Source organism: Rhopilema esculentum, chromosome 4 (genome assembly GCF_057945365.1).
Source record: "Rhopilema esculentum isolate cy_ngs chromosome 4, ASM5794536v1, whole genome shotgun sequence".
Lineage (NCBI taxonomy): Eukaryota > Metazoa > Cnidaria > Scyphozoa > Rhizostomeae > Rhizostomatidae > Rhopilema > Rhopilema esculentum.
Window position 1 is genome coordinate 4,166,387 of NC_142818.1, and position 21,349 is coordinate 4,187,735.

At 36.2% G+C, this 21,349-nt stretch overlaps 1 protein-coding gene and 1 pseudogene across 1 annotated transcript; both read right to left on the reverse strand.

Moving 5' to 3' along the window:
- Positions 1-906: 906 nt before the first annotated feature.
- LOC135690802 (vacuolar protein sorting-associated protein 4A pseudogene) lies at positions 907-6,089 on the reverse strand (annotated as a pseudogene).
- A 145-nt stretch (positions 6,090-6,234) lies between these two features.
- LOC135690800 (uncharacterized) lies at positions 6,235-19,726 on the reverse strand. The gene is made up of 7 exons (XM_065208464.2): positions 19,046-19,726; positions 18,456-18,509; positions 17,158-17,282; positions 11,782-11,842; positions 11,106-11,203; positions 9,229-9,333; positions 6,235-8,012 (listed from the first exon to the last, which is right to left on the reverse strand). The coding sequence occupies exons 1-7, from the start codon at positions 19,071-19,073 to the stop codon at positions 6,279-6,281; spliced, it is 2,205 nt and encodes a 734-aa protein (XP_065064536.2). The 5' UTR covers positions 19,074-19,726; the 3' UTR covers positions 6,235-6,278.
- Between the last annotated feature and the right edge of the window lie 1,623 nt (positions 19,727-21,349).

Genomic DNA, 21,349 nt, shown 5'->3' on the forward strand with positions numbered 1-21,349 from the left:
CCCGAATCAAGCAGAATTTATCAAATTTCAGGCTCAGTCGGGCAATTTCCTCTCAATGAAGCAACAATACTCGCTTAGCCTTCATTACGCCCATATATTTCGGTTCTCCACCTCAACTATTTCTTTTCCCCTAGTGTTTCTTTTCATTCTTCAACAGGATTGACTCGATAACTAGGCGCTAGTTCTCATGTCCTTATATTTACAGTGAAAATTTCATGAAATAGACGTCTTGCTTCTTATGCAGTGACACTGGGGCACAGTATGGAGCGAGAGGGCAGTTATGGTAGTTTGCCACCATTATGTTTCTTGTCATGACCTTGTCATCACCAACTTAAAAGCATGTGGGAAGCACTGATGGGAAGACAGTACAAAAGTATACATTTTGCATTTCAGTCATTCTTCGAGATTTTCACTGTCAACGACATACCAACATTTTTTGCTCATCACATTTTCCCTCACTATGCCAACAGCTAGATTTGTTTGCGATTATTCAGAATTTCAAGGCAATACCTTGTTGATAAGCGATTCTTGTTGTTTAAAGTCTTAGCTATATGTCCAAGTATAGGAAAGGGTACTAGCTTTAACAAGATAGAAAAGGTTTTATCTGAGGAGAAAGCAAGTTGTGAGCTTGTCTGATGACACAGCAGAAATAGCACCAGATGATACCTGGTATATTTTTTAACACTTTCATGTTCAGTGAGGATTTGCGTTCTCCGTTCGTGGTGTTTCAAATCGTTTGATTTGCGGTAAACGATAAAATAAACTATTAAGCTAGCCATGAACGACTGGACTTCCTTTATCGTTTACGTTAGGGAGCACCAACAGCAGCGGTTTTAGGGACTGTAGGGCTGAAGACATCTGCTTGGTTCTTAAAAAAAATTTTTCTCGGGTGCGGGGCCCCTTTAGTCACAATCGGCTGACGTGGCTTTAAGGCTTTAAGTAACTTTTAAGCTTGCTTGGGTGCTCTATATTTCCAAATGCAGTTGATTATCGATCTTCACAGGGCAATTGATTAAGTCAGCAAAAAACACTCCCCATTTAAATGAATATAAACAAAATTATATCTGAATCAATAGGCGCCAGTGAGTAAATTGTGTCTGATAATTCGCAAATATCTGGTGGTCTAGCGGCACGAAACTTTGATTGATAACGGCGCAAGACGACATTTCTTATCGACGTATGCTGGTAGTGCTATTCGTATGTATTATCACAAGAAAGCATTCTCTGAATAGAACTGATAATTTTTTCCACTCAATAGAATAGATGCTTTTCCTTTCAAATCGCGCTCTACAGAGAACTCTTTCAAGTAGACAAAACACATGTGAGGCTGAATTTAACTTTGACCAAATCAAGTATGTCATGCCTTTTGTTGTTTGAGATCTCAAATACTTTAATTGTCTAATGCTTTGAAGATGTCATGCTACAGTTTCATCTGAAAGTTATCTCTGGATAAGAAGAATACAAAAGATTCCATAGTGAGAAAACAATTATTTTTGAAAAGGGAAAAAAATCATCTACATAAAGTTCAATAATGTGAAACTTGTCTGTTATTTGCTAGATTTTAAGATTATTTTAAGAATGAGATCAAAATGCCATCAATTTTTTATGCAGTTAGAAGTGTTAGTTAGCTGACTAGCTGCCAAACTTTTTCCGTTGTTGCTGCTTACCTACAAAGTAATTGCAACGGAGTTCTGAATTTTATCTCAAAATCTCCATTCTCTTTACTTATGGATTTTTAACCCAGTAATAACAACTTTTCAAGCCTTTAAAGCCAGGATTTTGAACCTAATCACCACTTTCAAAACAAGTTTTAACATATCATGGAAGCTAACCTTTTTGAAACTAAAAGTTTAAGACAAGGAGGTTTGAGGAAGACTGTTTCATGACTCCATGAAGGAAAATAATTCTCAAGTTGAACATTTTTCAGTATCATATTTAAGAATTTGTTTTTATATGGAGGGAAGCTTTCTTAAAAGAGGAAAGCATATGATATCAATCTAAATCGCTTCCATCATGGCAAATGAATATAGTTTAACATATATATAGCCTAGCTTTGCAAGTTTTCTGCTTCGAAAAATGAAAGAAATTTGCATTGTGGTTTTGAAAAATTTAATGGAGCAACTAGAATTACTTCATTTTTGCACGAGCCCTTATGTTATGCTATGAAAAAAAAATTTATAGTCTAGCATTTATATATATAGCTTTAAACTTTTCTTCCAAATGTAGAAAAGTTAACATAACAAGGCAACTCGTCAAAATTGACTGTTCTGGTATTTTTATCTAAGGCAGATTTGAGATCTTTGTATTCAACAGATCTGGGTGTCACTTGTTCAGGGGGAATATTTTCAAATCGAATTTTGACAGCACCCTCTTCATGTTGTTTGCATGGCGATACAGTTTTCCCATCTTGATTCCATTTCCAAAATGTTGAAGACTCAAGCTCTCTCAAGGGCTCAAAAATAGCATCAGCTACGCAAGTTGATAAATCACTGCCAGAATATCCCTCTGATTGTTCCAATAATTTAGTCCACTCTTGATTTGTGATTTGAAAAGGAACCGACCTGAGGTGAATATGGAACAGCTCTTTCCGTGTAGATTTGTCTGGTAATGGGATGTAAATTCTCTTCTGAAATCGTCGCACAAAAGCAGAATCTAGCTCCCAAGGACAGTTTGTAGCTCCAAGAATAAAAACATTCGATTCTTCTTCATTGTCCGTGCCTTCCATCTGTTTAAGAAGCTCAGTCTTGATTCTTCGCGTCTGCTCTTGCTCGTTTGAATTCCTGCGCCTGCAAAGGCCGTCAATTTCGTCAATGAATATAATGGATCGTCCTGACTTCATTTTAGCATTATTGAAAAGATCTTTGATAAGTTTTTCCGTTTCTCCAAACCAGCTTGATAGAAGATCAGAACAAGACACAGAATAAAATGTCGAAGCAACTTCTGATGAGATGGCTCTGGCTATTCTTGATTTCCCGGTCCCTGGTGGGCCAAACAATAATATTTTTCGCCATGGCTTTCTAGCGCCATTAAACAAATGTGGGTATTTCAACGGCATTACAATTGCTTCTCGTAAAAGTTTCTTCACCTCCAGAAGCCCTGCGACATCATTAAAACCTATTTTTCCAGGTGGCACTATCGTAGATTCAATAGCTTTTTGTCTTCCAAGGGCATCTTCCCCTAAATCAGGCTTGTGCTTTCTTTTTCTATCGTTTGAAATCGAATTTGCTTCAGAAGCACGCAGGCTTTTGCTCTTTGATAATAGGAAAGACACTCCTTGAAGAATTTCTGTCCTGATACAGTTGTTCTCTTGAGTTTCAATTTTGTTTATCTTTGTGATTGCTGTCTCCAGTTTCTTTTCGATTTCGGCCTTACACACCTCTTCGGTCTGGTCGGCTACTAAACAATAAAAATCCTGAAGGAAGTCGTTGAGTTCAATGTAGCGTTTAAGCAAGTCGGAACTTTGAAACATGATCTAATCTTTTCCAGACTCAAACGATGCTTTGAATTTTTCATTCCTTTAGAACTTTGCAGATTGGGGCTTTTGGTAAAACTGACGTTAGCAGCATGCATTTTGGCGCGAAAATGAAGTTCAAAATGGCGATTCATAATGGCCTAGCTCTGTCTATTCGTGGTCACGTTTCTGCGATTTACACTAAGTGAGCAAAAGTATTGCACCACCACGACGAATGAATAATGGCGTCAGTGTTGTGAACAACATGCCCTTTTAAAATTCAAACCATTTTTTTGAAGCCATTAAGCGTTATTCCATGATTAAAACTCAACCAAACACAACTTTAAACCACTGGCAATACTTTTCATTTTAATGTTGAGAAAAATATATCTTAATATCAAAAAAGATAATTTCTCATTGCACAGTCTCGAAGCTTTGAAACCCTTGTAAAACTTGCTTAATTTAGTCAAAAAATTTTACAATTGGTTACTTGTAAACGCCACATGATAAATTTAAGTAAACTTTGGCAATATCACAATTAGGCGTTTGAGATCCCAAAATATCATTATTGGCCTTGAATTTAACGAAAAGTGACACTTTTACAGCCGTTTTTTAATGAGGCCTTTTTGGGCACTTGCGGGTCACTGTTCACGATTGTATATCGCAGAAATTTTGGTATTCTCATTCAACGAGGAGATGAAATGCTGTTTTGAACATATTGCTGTAATATTTGTTCACTAAACAACATCGCAATTAGCAGGAAGAGATGGATTTAAAGGCTACAGACGTTTTATCGATTGTATTCTGTTGCAACATGTTACAAAATGGCATCCAAAATTAGGCCTTTTGCAGTACCAAAAATGTGAAACCAAAACTTTTGAGAATTCCTACAATAACAGTCAGAAAAATTAACAGCTTTGGGCAACCAAGCAAAAAGTGAGTATTTCCAAGTTCGCCTTGATGAAATCTTACAGGGTTGTGCAAAGAAAAACCGTTTTTGTTGCAAATATATTACCGGTACTCCTATCATCATTGCTCATTGCTCAGCGGTGGTCGATATTGTTTAAAAATAAGAAGAAACAAAGGATATACCCTATTTGCATTTTTCATTTTCATACCTATACCTAGATAAATGTCCCATTATTTCCCACCCAAACGGTCATCTTACAACTTTTATTTAACTTGCTTTAGCTATTTGAATTTGGATTTGCTACAAAAAGTTCGCAGCGATGCAGCTATTTTTTGGTGGGTGGTGCAATACTTTTGCTCACCTAGTGTACCTTCTTAGGGACAAGGACCTGCTGAAAATATAAGGAAGAGATCCATCCGGAAATTGAACTTGTTTCTTGCATTTTCACGCAAATTTTTGAAAACTTGTCGGCAGTGAAAGCCGTCAAAATGTTCAACTTTGAAATTTTCGAAGAAGTCCTTAATGATGCAAAATGATAAACTGAGTCATGAATTCTTGATTTAAAAAAAGGTTTTAAAAGTGGCATAGGGACTTAGTTTAGATCCATTGGTGTCTTTGTAGAAAAATTTTATTCAACCTAAAGTGAGGCAGATATAGGAATCAACTTCGTTTCTTTTCATCAAACCATTTTGAGACCTTTCAATCAATCTAAGGTGTGTTCTTGTTTCAGACAAATAAAAGACATCCATCAAACCAAGGGCAACATTGAGTGCTATTTTGATAACAGTAATCATCTATATACTGTGAAGAAGACTTGTCCTTATCATTTTCTACCCAATATTATCTGGCAGGAACCAAGAATTGACAATCTTTAAAGGATCTTCCTCCGTCTTGCATTATGAGCGATTAGTCTACCTCGATACCCCCTACGTAACTGAATTCTTAAAAACACTTTGTTAATTTTAAGTTTCTTATTTAATCTTGCTTAGCAACAAAAAGAGAAACTTTAAACAAATTAATTGTTCTATATATAGGTCAAAAGAATTCCTAGGCTGTATGACGAATGCTTAACTAGCCACAAATTCAATTCTAAATTAAAATGGGTTAGAATTCACTGGGCGTATATTGAAATCCAAAGTTATAAAAGTTGTATTGATACAAATGTGGGAAAATAATTAGTTTTTCTTTGTTTAGAAACCCAGAAAAGCGTAAACATTTATTGGACTCTCCTTGGTCCAAGCTTTCCTTACTGCAATATGCTCAAAGCATGGTTATATTCGTTTGAAATAATGTAGAAAAGTAGATAAATTCCAAAAAGCTTTTATTAGGCCTGGAAAAATGTGAGGAAATGCCTGTAGATGGGATGTTTAGCTTTCAGAGCAAAGCTGAAAATAGATAGCCTATTCCAAAATAAATGTGGCCAAGATTGGTAATATTTTCGTCGCTTTAGAACCAAATTGATTTAAAGAACAAAGTTCTGAACAGAAATAACAGGCTGTTTAAAATCTTTTAAACTTGGAACACCGAAAGTATGTTTCTCTTGCCCTTACCATTTGTTTATGTGGAGCTTGAATATGAATTCAGAGACATAGATTCTTTGTTTGATAGATATTCCATTTGAACATACCTAATGTTGGTAACACTATGCTGGAAAAACAAGGCAAGGTATTGCTGATAAAATTTAGTTTCAGCAAGGAAAATATCATGAAGCAGGCGTATGATATCTGGGCAGGAAGATATCTGAACGAATCATCGAGGCTTCAATATTGATTGGAAATCGGGTATCTGACCAAAGCAAAACGAAACTCAACAGAAAAGCATAGTTTTTGTAAACAACTTTTGTATCAGAGAGAGAGAAAAGAGAAACACTGAATACGTTAAAAATATAATTTATCGTGCTATAAATAAAGAAGCATCTTAGCTTCGCTTGAAAATATGGTAATGATAATGATAATGTTCATGCTTATGTACTTGGTTTTTACTTGACATCATGTTGATGTCTTGCGTTCGCGGGCTTTGCGACCCACTATGGATTCGTGCTTCTTGCTCCTGCATCATATTCATCATATTACTCGTGCTGAGCTCAACATCATCATTCCATTCATGAACAAACCTATGACAAGTGTTATTTGTCCCAAAAGATATTTGATCTTTCCATGATGAACTATGACTAACTTCAGTCGAACTTTCATTACTCGAATTGTCAACAACTGGAATATTTCTACGTGGTTTGCTAAAATCGTCAAGTGACTTACTCCCTTCTAACCGAGCGTTTTGCATTGCTGAACTACAGGACGCTGTTGCGTCTTCGCCCAATCGTAAACAAGAACTATTGCGGGAATCGGAAGTGGATTTTTCCTTAATGACATTTGTTTTATCTGTCCTCAGGTCTGTGAATAACAGTACTCCTTCATCTGTCCTACTATCAGCTGATGACCCGCTCTCATGGCGAGATCGCTGATAAATATTCGATTCCGTACGAGTAGCTACTTTCTCGTCACGTGAATTCGCTCCATCACTTGAAACTACGTCATCACGCAAGAAAACCTCGTCACGAGAAGGAGATTCGTTTCTTTTCGTGGTGGCCGCGGTAACGACACCAGTGTGTGTGGACATGGTGTCTGTAGATTCGTCTCTGTCTATCGAAGTACTAGGATTTCTTTTTTTGTCTCTCGAATAACGCCCTCCGCGGTATTTGCAAGGACAGACTTTCGACGGGTTGGATCTTCGTTCTCTCGGCACACTCCAGGGTGGTGCCTGAAAAGGGTCAATCCGGCCACATGAAGATGTCTGGCCTTTAATTTTTTCTGATTGCCCTTTGCGAGTCGACCGTTTAGATTTTCGAGGACTGCCCCCCTCTCTTGATTCTCGATAAGCATCTTTATGACAAAATGACGAGTGCTTGGAAGCTGTCACACGCTCTTGGTTTGTCGCTTCATACGAATGATCCGATGTCCAACCACGTGGCTCTATATCATTCATAAAAATTTGCGGAGAGCGCGTTCCACTAGAAGGCGGGCAGGTCTGTCGAGAACGACACCGTACTCGCTCTGTTTGTGTATCTACTGGTCCGCCATAAGTGTCTTGCCGCTGAGGTAAACCATAAAAAGGACGATTCAGTTGAGGATGCCGCAGGTCATTTGCAGCACTCGAATCCCGCTTACTTTGACAACAAACTGGTGGAGTCGGTGACGTAAAGTTCGTTTCTTTTAGTCCATCATTTAATAACATCTCGTTATCAGTTTTAAAAGGAGAAACTTTTCTCCGTTCATTTCCTTGCAGAGCGTCCGACGAAATGTCAGGTGAACGACTATTGCTACCCTCACGAACTCTTGGCTTAGAGCGCTTCCGCTCCTGTGATGTTTCGCGAGTTGAATTCTTTTCTTGGTTAGCATACGTGAGGAGCTTTTCCCTAATGTAATAACAAAGTAGTTCAGCTTCCTCGGAATCCGGAGGGGGCAGTAACATTCTGTTGAAGCCGAGTTGTGGCTTTTTTTCGCTTTTGTTTCCACTGTTCTCGTGATGATTCTCATGATGACCAATCGCTACTTTGATTTTCAACATTTTCATATCTTTCGAAGGAGTTTGAGCACTGTGGTCTACGGTCTCATCGATTGCTGTTCGGATTGAATTCATCACTTGAGACAGGTCCTGAAGGATAAAGAGAGATAATTAAAGATCAAGCAAAATGAAGATCATCTGGTGCAGCGTCGAACTACGAAAGTACCCTGCTATTGCTTTTCCCAATATAAAAGTGTTTGTTGCAGATGTTTTAGATCTGAGATCAATACTTCATAAAGCAGATGCGAATAGCCGCTACCCAAGAAATAGTTATCATGGCATACTGTGTTTTTGTCTCACATTAATAGAGACACCTATGGTTTTTAAAAATGTGGCCTAGTATCTTAGACAACGAAGCTGTAGAAGACATGAGTGGCTTATGAAACACCGCAATGGTTCCCATCAAATATGGGACTAAAATGGCAAATATTATTTTTCATTCACATGCGAGAAATTTAGTAACACGTTTACAAAGATTTAGGGTGGATAGAGACGACAAAAGATTTTTAAACATAAAGGGCGTCGAGACAGATTGCCTTGGCAAGAAACATTCAATACCAAGAGAAGAGTTGGGAAAGTTTAAATCTGATCCAGTTTCTGGCAAGCAAATGGTACCTTGAACGAGTCAGTTATAGGTGTCACGAATATCGTTGTGAGAAAATTCGTGCTAATCAACCTTGGTTCTAGCAGCACGAAAGTCTCGGTCACCCGTTTTTAACAGCGGGGCAAGGCAGTTGTACAGAGTAACATGGTTTTGTCATGAATAACACAAAAATATTTTCTCATCAAAACGAAGAAGATTGCTGAACTGTCGTCTATATGTTATTATTTTCATAATGACATTACAGGGGTTCATGTTCTCCTGGCTTGTAACACTAAGAGGTCTATTATGAAAGCAATCTAACAGATTTTGTCAATGTTGGGCATGCAAACGGTTTTTTGTGTTACAGCTTTGACTTTGAATCTGACGCAAGTGGAAAGTTAAAAAGGTTTGCATTTCGATATAAAAGGTTATGTCAAAACTAGGTAAACATCAAAACTTCATAGAACATTTTTGGCTGCACTGATAGTATATCACAAACAGGCGGCTACCAGTATTTCAGATATTTAGACAGCACGTAACGAGTCGTCTATGCCTCCAACTAAGATATTTTCACTTCTAAGCTAATAAAACTTTATATTTCGTGGTGCTAATTAAAGAAAATAAGCATTAACCTACAAAACAGAAAACATCTTCTTCTTTCAACAAATGTAATACAGTATGCTTCATTTTATGTAGGAAAAACTAGAAATATAGAATGTTTACCTGTTGAGTTACTTTCGAACCTCCATCAATATCATAAACTGTGTAAGACCATTCGTTTCGATTTGGTTTTGCTTGACAATAAGAATCCTTTACTTCTTCCGTTTTCTGTAAATTTGTAATAAATTAAAATAGTTAATTAAACTAAATTCCTTTTTAACTCATCTATTCAACCAAAATATCTATAGGTTTATTCCCTAAGATCAATGAATTGGGGTAGCCCTCTGAATTCAGGAAAAAAGGATTGTGAAAGAATAATTTTACTTTATTCATTTCTGTAATTAAAAGTTATTTAAAAGATATAACACATAAGCTGATGTCTTACAAGTGACATAAAGAAAAATACTTGGAATATAGAATGACAAAGAGGTAAAAATAAGAAATTTCATTGACTTTGGAATAAGAAAAAGCGTAGACAGAATATTAAAATGTATAGAGCACAATTGGCGGAAGCCTAGTAAAAATCAAAAATGTAAATCTGGAGATCCATTTATCTGTTATAAAGGTTTAATCTACGGTGCTAGAAGCTGACAAAGCTGAAGACGATACGGAAAAGACGTTTTGCACGGCTTAGCATCCCTTGAGACACTTATCCAACGAGCTTATCCGAAGATGAAGCTCACTGCGAATGAGCTAATACGAACATGTTCGTTTTTGCTTCTTGCCGCTAGGTCACCGACAAGCAAGACTATTCTTATTTGTGAAACATGGGATCAAAACTAACATTCAGTGAAATTCTTTATCTTGACATCACCCGTTAAACTGCTTAATGCCACGATGTCGCTTCGAATCAGAATTTACATTCGGTTATGTGACTGTGACAGCGGAGCACTTTTAGATAGGTACCCTTTGAAGTCAACACTGTACTTTTATATGACCTAGGGTTTTATCGTCTTTAATTTACTGGAAAGATTCAAACAGTTATTCCCCGAGATTTGAAAATTATTAAAAAACAGATAATTCATAAAGCAGAATACAGCGAATGCAGCAAAATTGTTAAGTAGCTTTTATGCTTCATGAATGTAGCGAAGCGTAACAATGCATTTATTGGCTTGGCAAGGTGAAACTACAACTCTTGCGTCAATGGGTTTTATAGTTTTAGATGAATGTAACAAATCAGCAAACATTTAGTATTTTATTCAAGTTAATCATGCAATCGAACATAAACGAAATTGAATGTGAAAAGAAACTAAACACTATAAACAGTAGGCTGATTTTTCGATAATCTTGCAAAACTTGAAGGGATTCATAGACGATACGATCATGCAAAAGGGTGCTATTTACTTGAAGATCTTGAGTGACTCATACTTTAGTCGAATGTCTTGGGTGGCAAACATCATTGTCAAAATGTCGTGACGCTTTATTAATGATTTAAATATGAGTGGATATTGGCATGAATTTAGTTGTTTCTCATAGTAGTAGCTTCCAATTGTAAGGTGATTGAAATTGCTACAGACATTGCTTTTAGCCATAAAATTAAAAATGGCAGGATCTCTTTAGGCATTTTCTCCGAATGGGGAAGGTAAAAAAAGGTTTTTTATGCTAATCATCTTTTAGCAATCATTATCAAAGCAAAATCGAATTGAAAGAGCATTGATATAATCCTGGCAAGATCTGTGCAGCTACCAATGTGTAAATACGTCAGTGACTTCAAAGGGTCATCGAATGCAGTTCAATTCATTTCAAAAGTTACAGTTCAAAAGTTTGTGCAGCAAAAAAGACGACTACAGTGAACATTAGAAAAAGACTAGAAAAGGAAAGGAGAAGGAGGGAGGGGAAGGGGGTAAGGTTGCAGACAGATCGATTCATGAGCAAAATGCACCAATATGGAAGATGATGCCAAAAATTCAATACAGCGGACTTTGTAAGTAAGTATATACCTGGAATCTTATTTGGTCCTCAGCATCTGTTTTCATCGGAGTCTCGACTTCAGTTATTAATAATTTGTCATCTTTCTGGCCCTCTGGGGGGAGATTGACTAGAAAGAAAAATATTGGTTATTCAAGCAGGATATCCTTTGGAAAAGACAATCCATTATGATTGCAGTCATTATAATCATCAAAAAAACACTTTATACATTAAATTTTCGCATCAAACGATTTACTTGACACTGTCAAAGAAATTCGCCATGAAAATGGCGCAACTTTGCATTTTTCAAAGCCGACAAAAGGACTTTACGTTGCTACTGAACGAACGTAAAACAATTTCTGCAAACACTCAATATAACAAAAAAGGGAAATAACAGAAACAATGAAATTACGCTTCTGAATTACGATTTCAAATTGTTCACTACATTTTGCTACATTACTTAATACATCATGCATAAACCAAAGCTATGTGTGAGAAATATGGCAAAAACTATGAAAAACTATGCATTTTTGTGCCTTAGTAAGCAATATGGCAACATGGTCTTTGAGCGACGCTTCTTCTTTCAAAATATATTCATCTAGTTTCAGACATTAAATTATTTTAACATTCCTAGATGTCTTTCATAGTATTTTACATAAATACGTTTTTGTGTTCTACAGGAAAATATATTGTTACAACAATACATACCAATCAAGTCACAGTCCTCGATATCTGAGGGCTTGCCAGCACCAAATAAACTACCACGCTCCTGTAGAAAGCATATCAAAATTTTATAAGTACAACCGATATTTCCCGCTTGAAATCTCTGTTAAAAGAATACAATGCAAACTTTTCAGCAGTGTCAAATCAGACCATTCTCCGCCATACTCTAATACATTCATGCTGATAGAGAACGGCACTAGAAAGATTATAGTCAACTACTTTGGTCTAGACAACCTGCTACGTAATCATAATTTTATCATTACATTGAAGAAAGATATTTTGGTAGACAGGGATGCTATTCAGTTCCATTGAGAGGTTTTGCATTCTATCAGTGACAGTGAATCGATTAAGTATCAGGGTAGCCTTGGTGAATATCGACAGATGTGGTAGGGACCAGTTCGTGCCACACAACAGTGTCAAGAAACAAAATAAAAACTGTACGATAACCTATTGTTAAAGGATCTATAAAATAGGCTTCGATAAGGAGAAAAGTTAAACTATGATAACTAAAGACTTTGTGCTCAAAAAACTTGAAAAATGCTAACAAAGGTTTCTTAAGAAAATGGCAACTTTATGTTTCTACTGGCGAGACATAATATTCATTCTCATATCTGCATTCTACATAGTGTAAGAAAAACAGCCAAAGTTTTATTTAATGAAAAGCAAAGGTTTGGTGGATATCTTAAAAAGATTCGAATACGAAATACCTAGAATCAATACATTAAACTCATTATGAATAATTATCGAGAGCTTTGAAAAATTTACCATTTGTTAGTATAGATATATTGAGCTTTTGGTTAATAACAAAGAAGATAATGATGATTGCATAAGAAAATTATAGGCCATTACATTAACATTAAGACGTCCATAGCAAGATAAAATGGTTCACTATCCAATAGTCTCCAAAATTTAGTATTACAGGGGACATTAACCGCTTTATATTTTAAGTTTATCGTGTAAATCCGATATATTCAAACACTACTTTCTGCTATCTTTGAACGCCTTGAGAATTATACAATCTTTCCTTTGCAACATCATCGCCATTTAATATCTTATTGATTGATTTTGCACGAAAAAGATGGAACCAAAGGCATTCTATACTTAAAAAGGATGTAATACACAGATCTGTTCTTCTATCTTGCAACAATAAGATCCACTATACTTTCTACATGTCGCCAGTAAACCAATTAACAACGTGCCTTGTATCTTGCGGCTAAAATGTTCATAATCTTTGAGAACAGGGTTACCCAGGCGAAAGTGCGTGATATAACACGCGGGTCTTGCGCTTCGAGCTGCCTACAAGGGCATTGATACCATCCCAAACGCGGTGTTTCATTATTTAGAGATTTGCCTACACATCGTGCGTCAACTGTGCAGTTTCCCCCGGCAAATGCCACAGAGAACAAGTTTGGCATTCAACGCAGAGAATATCCCATGTAATCAAGTGGTTTCAGAGTTTCATTAGATAGTTATTGAAGCGGGCAAGATCAAAGTGATAACAACTGCAACATTTGCAGGCTCGCTACTCTATTAAACTCTAACCAAATTAAATGCTTTCGATTTGGGTTATTGCTAAGAAAAGAAGTATGGAAAAACTAAAGGAATACGCTAAAAAACTAAAGAAATTTATCAAAGCAAATTTAATTTTCGAACGGCTCAAGAAGAATGACGGTGCACCTGGTGCCCGTTGAAGAAGCAGAAGGTTTCGTTCAGGCCCTCGTTTTCTCTTATCTATCCTCGAGGTTTGTGTGAATGTCACTAACCGGTCGCTCTATGATAGAAGCGCGAAAGAAAGGCGGGAATCCGAAAAGAAAATAATAAAACAAAAAGAATTCTTAACAGAAATCAAGCAAATTCGCCTGGGTCAGCCGCTAAAATCTTCAAAATATCAACAGAGGTCTTCTATCTTCGATTGCTTCATACGGGAATTTTCAAAGAAGGAAAATAAAATAAAAACATTTGAATCTCCGATGATTGTTGCTTAGATAAACATCGGCAAGACATTATTATGATGACAGCAGACACAAAAGACAGTAGACAACACAGTTCCTGTTCCGAGCCCTCTGTGATCAGTGGAGATTATCCACAACCGAAAACATTAGTAGAGGTAGGCAAACATACACCACAAAAAGAAAGCTAGCAAAGCAGCCTATAGGCTACCGAAGCGCGTAGGTTCATGTGTAAAACACGGGCTGTCACTTCAATGACTGCCATTTCGTAAAAGGCCCTCTAAGAGAGAGAATGCTCCTTAATGTTTGAGAATGCTCCTTAATGTTAGAGAATACACCTTAACTCAGAGAAATGTTCATCAAATAGTTTGTCCAACCAACAGGGCGGGGATTTTGCAATTGACTAAGAAAGCTTTTAAAAAGCGCTAATTTAAAGTGTCAGTGAAAAGTTAAAGAATACCACAGCTTAAAAACTGAGCCTCGTGCGTACCACGTAGGACAACCTTGTAAACGAGGGTTGAGGACGGAGGGCAGGAGAGGCTCTTGTGTTAGTTAGATATATTTGCTTCCAGGCGCGGGAAGTTTACCTCTACCAAAGGCAAGATGACAAATCAGTACCTCAAAGCAACTTGATGTGAAGCAGATATAGTATCATTTAAGAGAAGTGTAATGAAAATGGGCTTATCCAAGTACACACAACCACATGTCCAGACTCCGTTTCCCAAGTCCGTGATTTATGACGCACAATTGCCGGTAAAATAACGAAATAATAACCGACTCAATCCAATATGAATACAACAGGCGGCAGTTTCAACCGGTAAAGTCGCTTCTTTTGTTCCTTCTTAGCTTTGCAATGATCGCAAAAGGTAAATACTCATATCCAGTTTGCTTTATATGAAAAGAATACAGACAGATCCTTGCTTTAACATCCAGGTCAAGAATCACGCGGCCCTGGTAGATTCATTACTTTAAACATCGCGCTACAATCATGTCCGCTCCGTGGGCGTCAAAAGTTTAGGGATGGAATTTTTTGTCTAAAGAATTTGTATTTTCGAAATTTTTACACCTCGGCTTTCAAGTTGGGGCATTTCAGGGTGTAACCACGGCAGTTTCCTGGGACAATGGATGTCAAAATCGATAAGAAACAAAGCAATGGCCACCCAAGGGCTGCAGAAAGCATGACTTATACTGCTCTAGGCACGAATTCAGCTAAAGGCGACCCGTGTACTTCCAATAGCTAAGTTTCTTTTCAAGGTCATCCAAGTAAAATCTATAATCAAAGAATCGAACACATCAAGAGTATAGCGACGATCACCAGAAACACATTTATAATCGGCAAGCAGCCTTGATTTGACCTAAGATAAGGAAGAAATGTATGAGAACACCCCTTTTAAGACAGAGCTGAAAGCAGACGGGTAACATATTCCCTGTGCCTAAGAGGATCGCCTAGCAAGAGCTATTCATGTCTAAATTTTAGCAAATGAGGCTTTTCGCGTAAAGCAACATAGAAAGTCTTCGTGGTGAAGGGAGGATTATCTTCTTTAGAAGTCAATAAAAATTGAAGGAAGGTAAAACGTTGGTTAGTTTTCTAGGCATTCAAGGAGGCCGCAAGGAAACGAAAGACGCGAAAAGGGAATTTCAACGTAGCTTTAAAGGTTTGGACAGTTAAATGAGACTATGAAAACCAAGAAGATGCAAGTGCAGTGAGATGACGAAAAAGTGCGGCTGCGCTTTGTGAATTTATAACAAAGGAAGTGTTTTATGATGCTTTTTCTTTAAAATATAGTTACTGTTAACAAAAAGTGCAATCTTCCGTTATGGTATTAATAAAGATAGAAGAAAAATTTCTTAGTGCAAAACTCAAATGCTACAACAAATAAGATAAAAAATGTAGCAGATAAATAAAGGAGTTCGTTTAAAAGCGTTGAAATCTCCCGGTAGGATTTGAAAAACTTTCAATCCTCATTCTTAGAGTCAGCACGTTAATTAAAAATTAAAGTCAGAATTGAAAAAGGTTAAACAGGTTTTCCATCGATTAAAAACATGCATGACTGTTTAAAAAAATACTTTTGCAAAATGCATTTAATTTCAGAAATGGAATGGAAAAATATGCCAAATCCCTGTGTACTTTTGGGCTTTAATGACAAGCCAATAACCAACCTTATATATTCAAAGAAGCTTACTAATTTCAAATTGCTAACTCAGAAATTAAACTGATTTAGACAACTTAAATATAACTGATAAAGCAGTTTACAGTTGTCTCTTCTATTAAAGCTTATCTTTAGTTGGTTAATGTTTTTTACATTTATGCTCTTATACTACCATGACAAAAACGAATTATATCTCATCTACTTAAAAGTAATTTTTGATGGCTAACCCTTTCAAGCATTTTTCTAAGATTTCAATAGATATAACTAGAATGAGGTTGTAGAAAACAATTTATATTTAAATACAATGAGGAAAGCTGTGGTGGAATTTTCGTGATCAACAGCTCTCCCAGGTGTTCATTAACTTTTGATCAATTTCCATTAAAAATTCTTCCCAAAAATCAGGAGTGCTGGTTCAATATGACAAATGAATTATTTTAAGGCACGAGAATAATCTGATCTCATTATTCATGGGTCCAAGGGTAATTTTTTGTCAGCTATTCAGCCCTTATAATGTCAAAATTTTAGCATTTTTGGAGGAAAGTAATTTCTTTCGAGTGCCACTGGTAGCGTGATTTTGGCATTTTTGAGACAGGTAGCAAATAGGTGCAAATACGATTCTTTCAAAATAATTTTTCTTTTTTAGATTGAATTTCATTATCAGAAAGAGCTTATTGTATGATAAAAATTGGTTAAAAGGTCACTTTTTGAAACTGAAGAAATATATTTCGGAGACAAATGAGATTCCACTTCCCTAGCTAGCTTTATACTTCATCTGTTGCCTTAAAGTTAATGTTCACTAATCTAAGATGAATTTGAAAGTCCATGTTACAACAACACATTCAATACCATCAAAAAGCCACACTAAAATTGGCTTTGGTAGTTGATAAAGTTAATAGCCCCAAACTTTTTTTGCAAAATACAGCATCATATTTGTTATTGCTATTAGCAACTTGATTAGTATAAAACCTATCAAAAATATGTTTTAGAATTTTATGACTTTGATGCAAAAGATTTTACAAAAATATATAAAAGATATAACTAGGTGTTTTACAATTTTAAATTTACAAAACTTTAAGTAGAAATCACTTCTTTAATTTCTAAATTTCTAAAATAATTAGTTGATTTTTAACAACTTTCACCAATTAAAACATTATCAAGAGCCAAAAACTGTGTTTTAGTTTGGTATATATTTATTTCTTAATAAAGTAAATGTTTATAACCCATGATCTTATAAACATCAGAAAGTGCAAAAAATTACAAACCTTGAAAGGTTCTGTGCATGTGTACTTGTATCCACTGCTAGTTTCAAAGCATTCTTCACTTTTCAACTTTAACACACTGTTACAGTCTGACTGGCATATTGACTCTTCAGAGCTCAAGCATTTTCCTATGGATATCAATGATGAATAAATTTATATGTAATTGTTTGTAGATTTTTCACTAAAGTTCTTTTAAAAGACTCAAGCATATAATAAGCATTAACATGTGGAAAAATCATTAAAACTAAATTAAAATCTATCAATGGTTGCTTATCATAACTGTAGAAAAACAGAGACTTCAAAGCATTCCACTTACAGGATTTTTAAGGAAACTTGTGATACTAGCTGAATATCATATTTTGCAATATGTCCAATATAGTATATATATAGACATTGAGGTTTGAGTGTGGTAAAAGCTGAAGGGTTAAGCACAAAAACCACTTGTAATTGAAAAATTTCAAAGGGCTCACAGGTCATATCCCAAAAATGTGTATATGAAGTATACTATGTAATATGTTTGTTGTTCCTTTAATCTTTTTATTACTTCTTCTGCTTAAGGTGACCATGTATGCCATATAAATTCTTGGACAATGAGGGATGATAAAATTGTGGGGAAAATATGATAGACACACCCTCTACCAGACTTGGTGCATGGGAGGTTATCAGCTAAGAGAATTTTATTCAATTACATAAACTTAGACAAAAGGCAATCTGTAATTATTGGAACACAATAAAAACTAGCCTTGATATGATAGCCCAATGTCTTGGTAATCGAAAATCACACAATGACTTTGATATAACTACAAGCTTCTCTCTTGTATCTTTACAGGTATCAAATTTAAGTTTTTTAAGGCTTTCTAAGGTTTACCTTTCAACTTTGATCAGTTTTTCTAACTGACATTGAGGCAGTTGTTAACAGACAGGTCGATAACATGTCCACTGATAATCAAAGGGCATGTAGGATTATATACACAAGTATTCCAGACACCCAATTAGCCAAGAGAAGATAATTTTCTCTTTGAACTGAAGTGTATAACATACAGCTTATTGGGACGAAAGCAACATTAAACTGTCACTTTTGAAGTGACACACAAAAGACTTAGATTGAACATGCATTTGGAATTCTAGGGTCTTGACCTGTGAGGTTAGCAGTCTTCAAAAGTTTTTGTAAGTTCAAGGATCTGACATTTAATCGCTTGCTGAATGCGATAACGAATAAATGCGGATGACCTTGAACAATGTTAAAACATGATCATAAATGACAGTTGCAATAAAGCGAGAATCTGATTATTTTCCCTCACCTTCTGGGCCAAGTCTTGTACCGATAAAATAATCATCATCGGCGTACCTCAATCCTGGAAAATTTGAAAAGAGGAAGAGAGTAAGAAAACGACTTTAGTTGATTTACGCTCAAAAAAACTTTTTGGCCGATATGGTTTGCTAAATAAAGGCATTTATAAAAAATCGATCGCGTTTCGTACAACTTTTTTTACACCTCACACCGGTGCATATCGTTGCGAAACACTTGAAGTAATTGAATTTACAAAATTAAATGATTGAAGCAATTAAAATAGTTACAAAATCTGATCGACATGAGCACCTCTTTTATTTCCAATCAACGGAAATCCTACGCCAAACTTCGTCCATTGTTGAAAGGTAATTTTAAGTAAACATTTTCAATCGTGATACCAATCGTTGAAAGTAGACTCATTTTCTTGCGATGTGTTTTCCTTGCGCTAATATTTCAACATTTTCTAAAATCGCATCTTAATATCAAGCTAAATCGTCAATCAAGAAGTAATTCTTCATAACCTGACCTCAATAAATGCGGTTAATATGTCTGTTGTTTAATAAAGAATTAAAACCGATGGATAGAAAAATTAATACAAACCGTGAGCCTTACTGCAAACTTTTCCCATAGTCTGTTCTCAAGTGATAAAATCTGCAGTGGTTCATTCAGTTTTATGGGTATGATTTCCAAAAGTCTTGTACAACCACTCAAAACCTCGATGGCCTTCTTCAAATTTGATCGGCTCTTGAGTAAAATAAATAGGCTTTGCGTTGTTGTTTGTAGGAATGTATCCGGGTGTTTGGAGGGAATCTCGACAACGATTGAGTTTAGGCCGTCTTGTGACTATAACAGTACCTTTGAAACGGTTTAAAAAGTCTATTTAGGCATTTCATCATACATACTTACAACGGCTTCGACTAGCAACCTGTCTGCTTGCTGCCGTGAGGACTATGTAACCAAAGGTAGATGAGCACGATCATAAAGCTGTCATAAGTCGGCAAGAACAGGTAGCAAGTTCCAAAATTATTTCATCTATGTTTCATAGCATACCGTCGAATACAAGAAAAAGTAAAGTGATAATGGTCGGCGAGTGAAGACAAGAGAACTCTCGCGCAAATCTATTCAGAGAAGGCACGATCGGACGAATTCGATGCCGAGCAGTTCTTGTTTTCTTCTTAATGTGTTGTGGCGAATGAAATCTTGAAAGGTGCGCTTTGCGCGGATACCACAAAGGGACCGCTCTGACAAAGACAAGATCATGCAAGCTGATTGTTGAGCGGCACTTGTCAGGTTTCTTCGTAGTCAATAGAAGGGTTTCGTGCGTAACCTTCACGGGGGTTTCATCCGGCATGTCGGAATCATGCCTGAGAACCAGAGCTTTACTGCTGTGGCCTCGGCTAACTTTCATTGCAAATTCTTTCTTTACAGTAAAATTATTTCCCTGGCATAATTTAATAGATAGAAGTAATTCTTCAAAATAAGCAATTTTCAAGGTATACCAATGGGAAGCTTATTGAAAAATTACTATTCCAGCAGCCGGGCTTTACAATTTCTCAAAAAAATCTCAGCTTGATATGAAGGTCTTTGAAAATAGCCCTAGAGATTAAATAAATTGTAGCTGATGCTAATGCATATGCATGGTATACACCAAATTGCACGGCTGAGAAAACTTGGTGAGTTGCCATGCACCAAGAAACTTTGATCTTTACCGACTACCGGATTACAATTCGTTAATCATTGATTGCAGGGGGGTTAATTAACAGCAACAAAGCGAACTAAAAAATGTAAGAGATGCGGATAACACTTTTCCTTATCAATGAATGAGGAATGCATAGTGCGTGTAATTGTTGCTTTCTGTTGGGTTTCGTTATCAAACGGCTTATTGAAAGATTAAACTGTCTCATAGAACTGAAATAATGCAAGGAATGGAAATGAAGATAATGATTTCTTTTTTTAGAAAAATATCGTTTATATTTATATTCAAAAAAGAATCTCCTGGAGTACCCACTACCCCCAAATGGTCATGGAAAATTTGAATACCTGATGACCTGATCAATCTTTGGGACCAGCTCCCGAAGAAGAAAAAACTGCGGAGGAGCTCCTAGATTGTGATGTATTGCCAAACTAAGCCTTGTCGTTTGTTTCCAATCAAAGCATTGCACTATTAAAGGCGATTATCAAAACAGTAAAGCAAGCGATTTGATTATTATATTATGGTTTCCTATTACCATTTTTATTGGCACTGCGCTATTAATTGCATCTGATATCATGTTCATCATTAAACCATTAGACCAAATGAAAATAAAAAGAATGTGCCCAAACAGAAAAGGAGAATATACCCCCCTTCCTCAGACTATTTTTGTGTCAAAGGAAAACATTGACAGAGTAATGCTAAGTGCAAGGTCCATACTTGGTAATTGCACCAAGAGAGGGGTAAATTTATATTTGATAGAGGCGTAAATTTTTTGCCATCTTTTCTAAAATTGGGTCCTTTTCAAGATATCGCCCCCGCAGTTAAAATTATTTGAAAATGCTTTAACGTGGAAAATAGCTATGGAGAAAAACTTGTCTGAAAGGGATGTGGAAAACAGTTGATGTAAATAACAAAATGCTGTTGACGTATTTGAAGGCTTTCTACGTCTTATTATGTGGACTTTTAAATCAATCAGTGTATCTAGTGCCAAAACTTGCGGTCAAAGACCATGCTAGGCAAGGATCAAGGAAGTCTGGCATCAAAAGGATGGTGATCGCCATTGCCTGCTAGCTAAGATGGCGTCTGGATAAGGGTTTCCATATTTCTATCTTCTCAGCTTAATTTATTCTAATTGTAGATAGCTCCTGATTTGCTGTCTCTACCCGCTCAGAAAATTGCGAGAATAGATATTCTTCCATTGAAATGTTAGA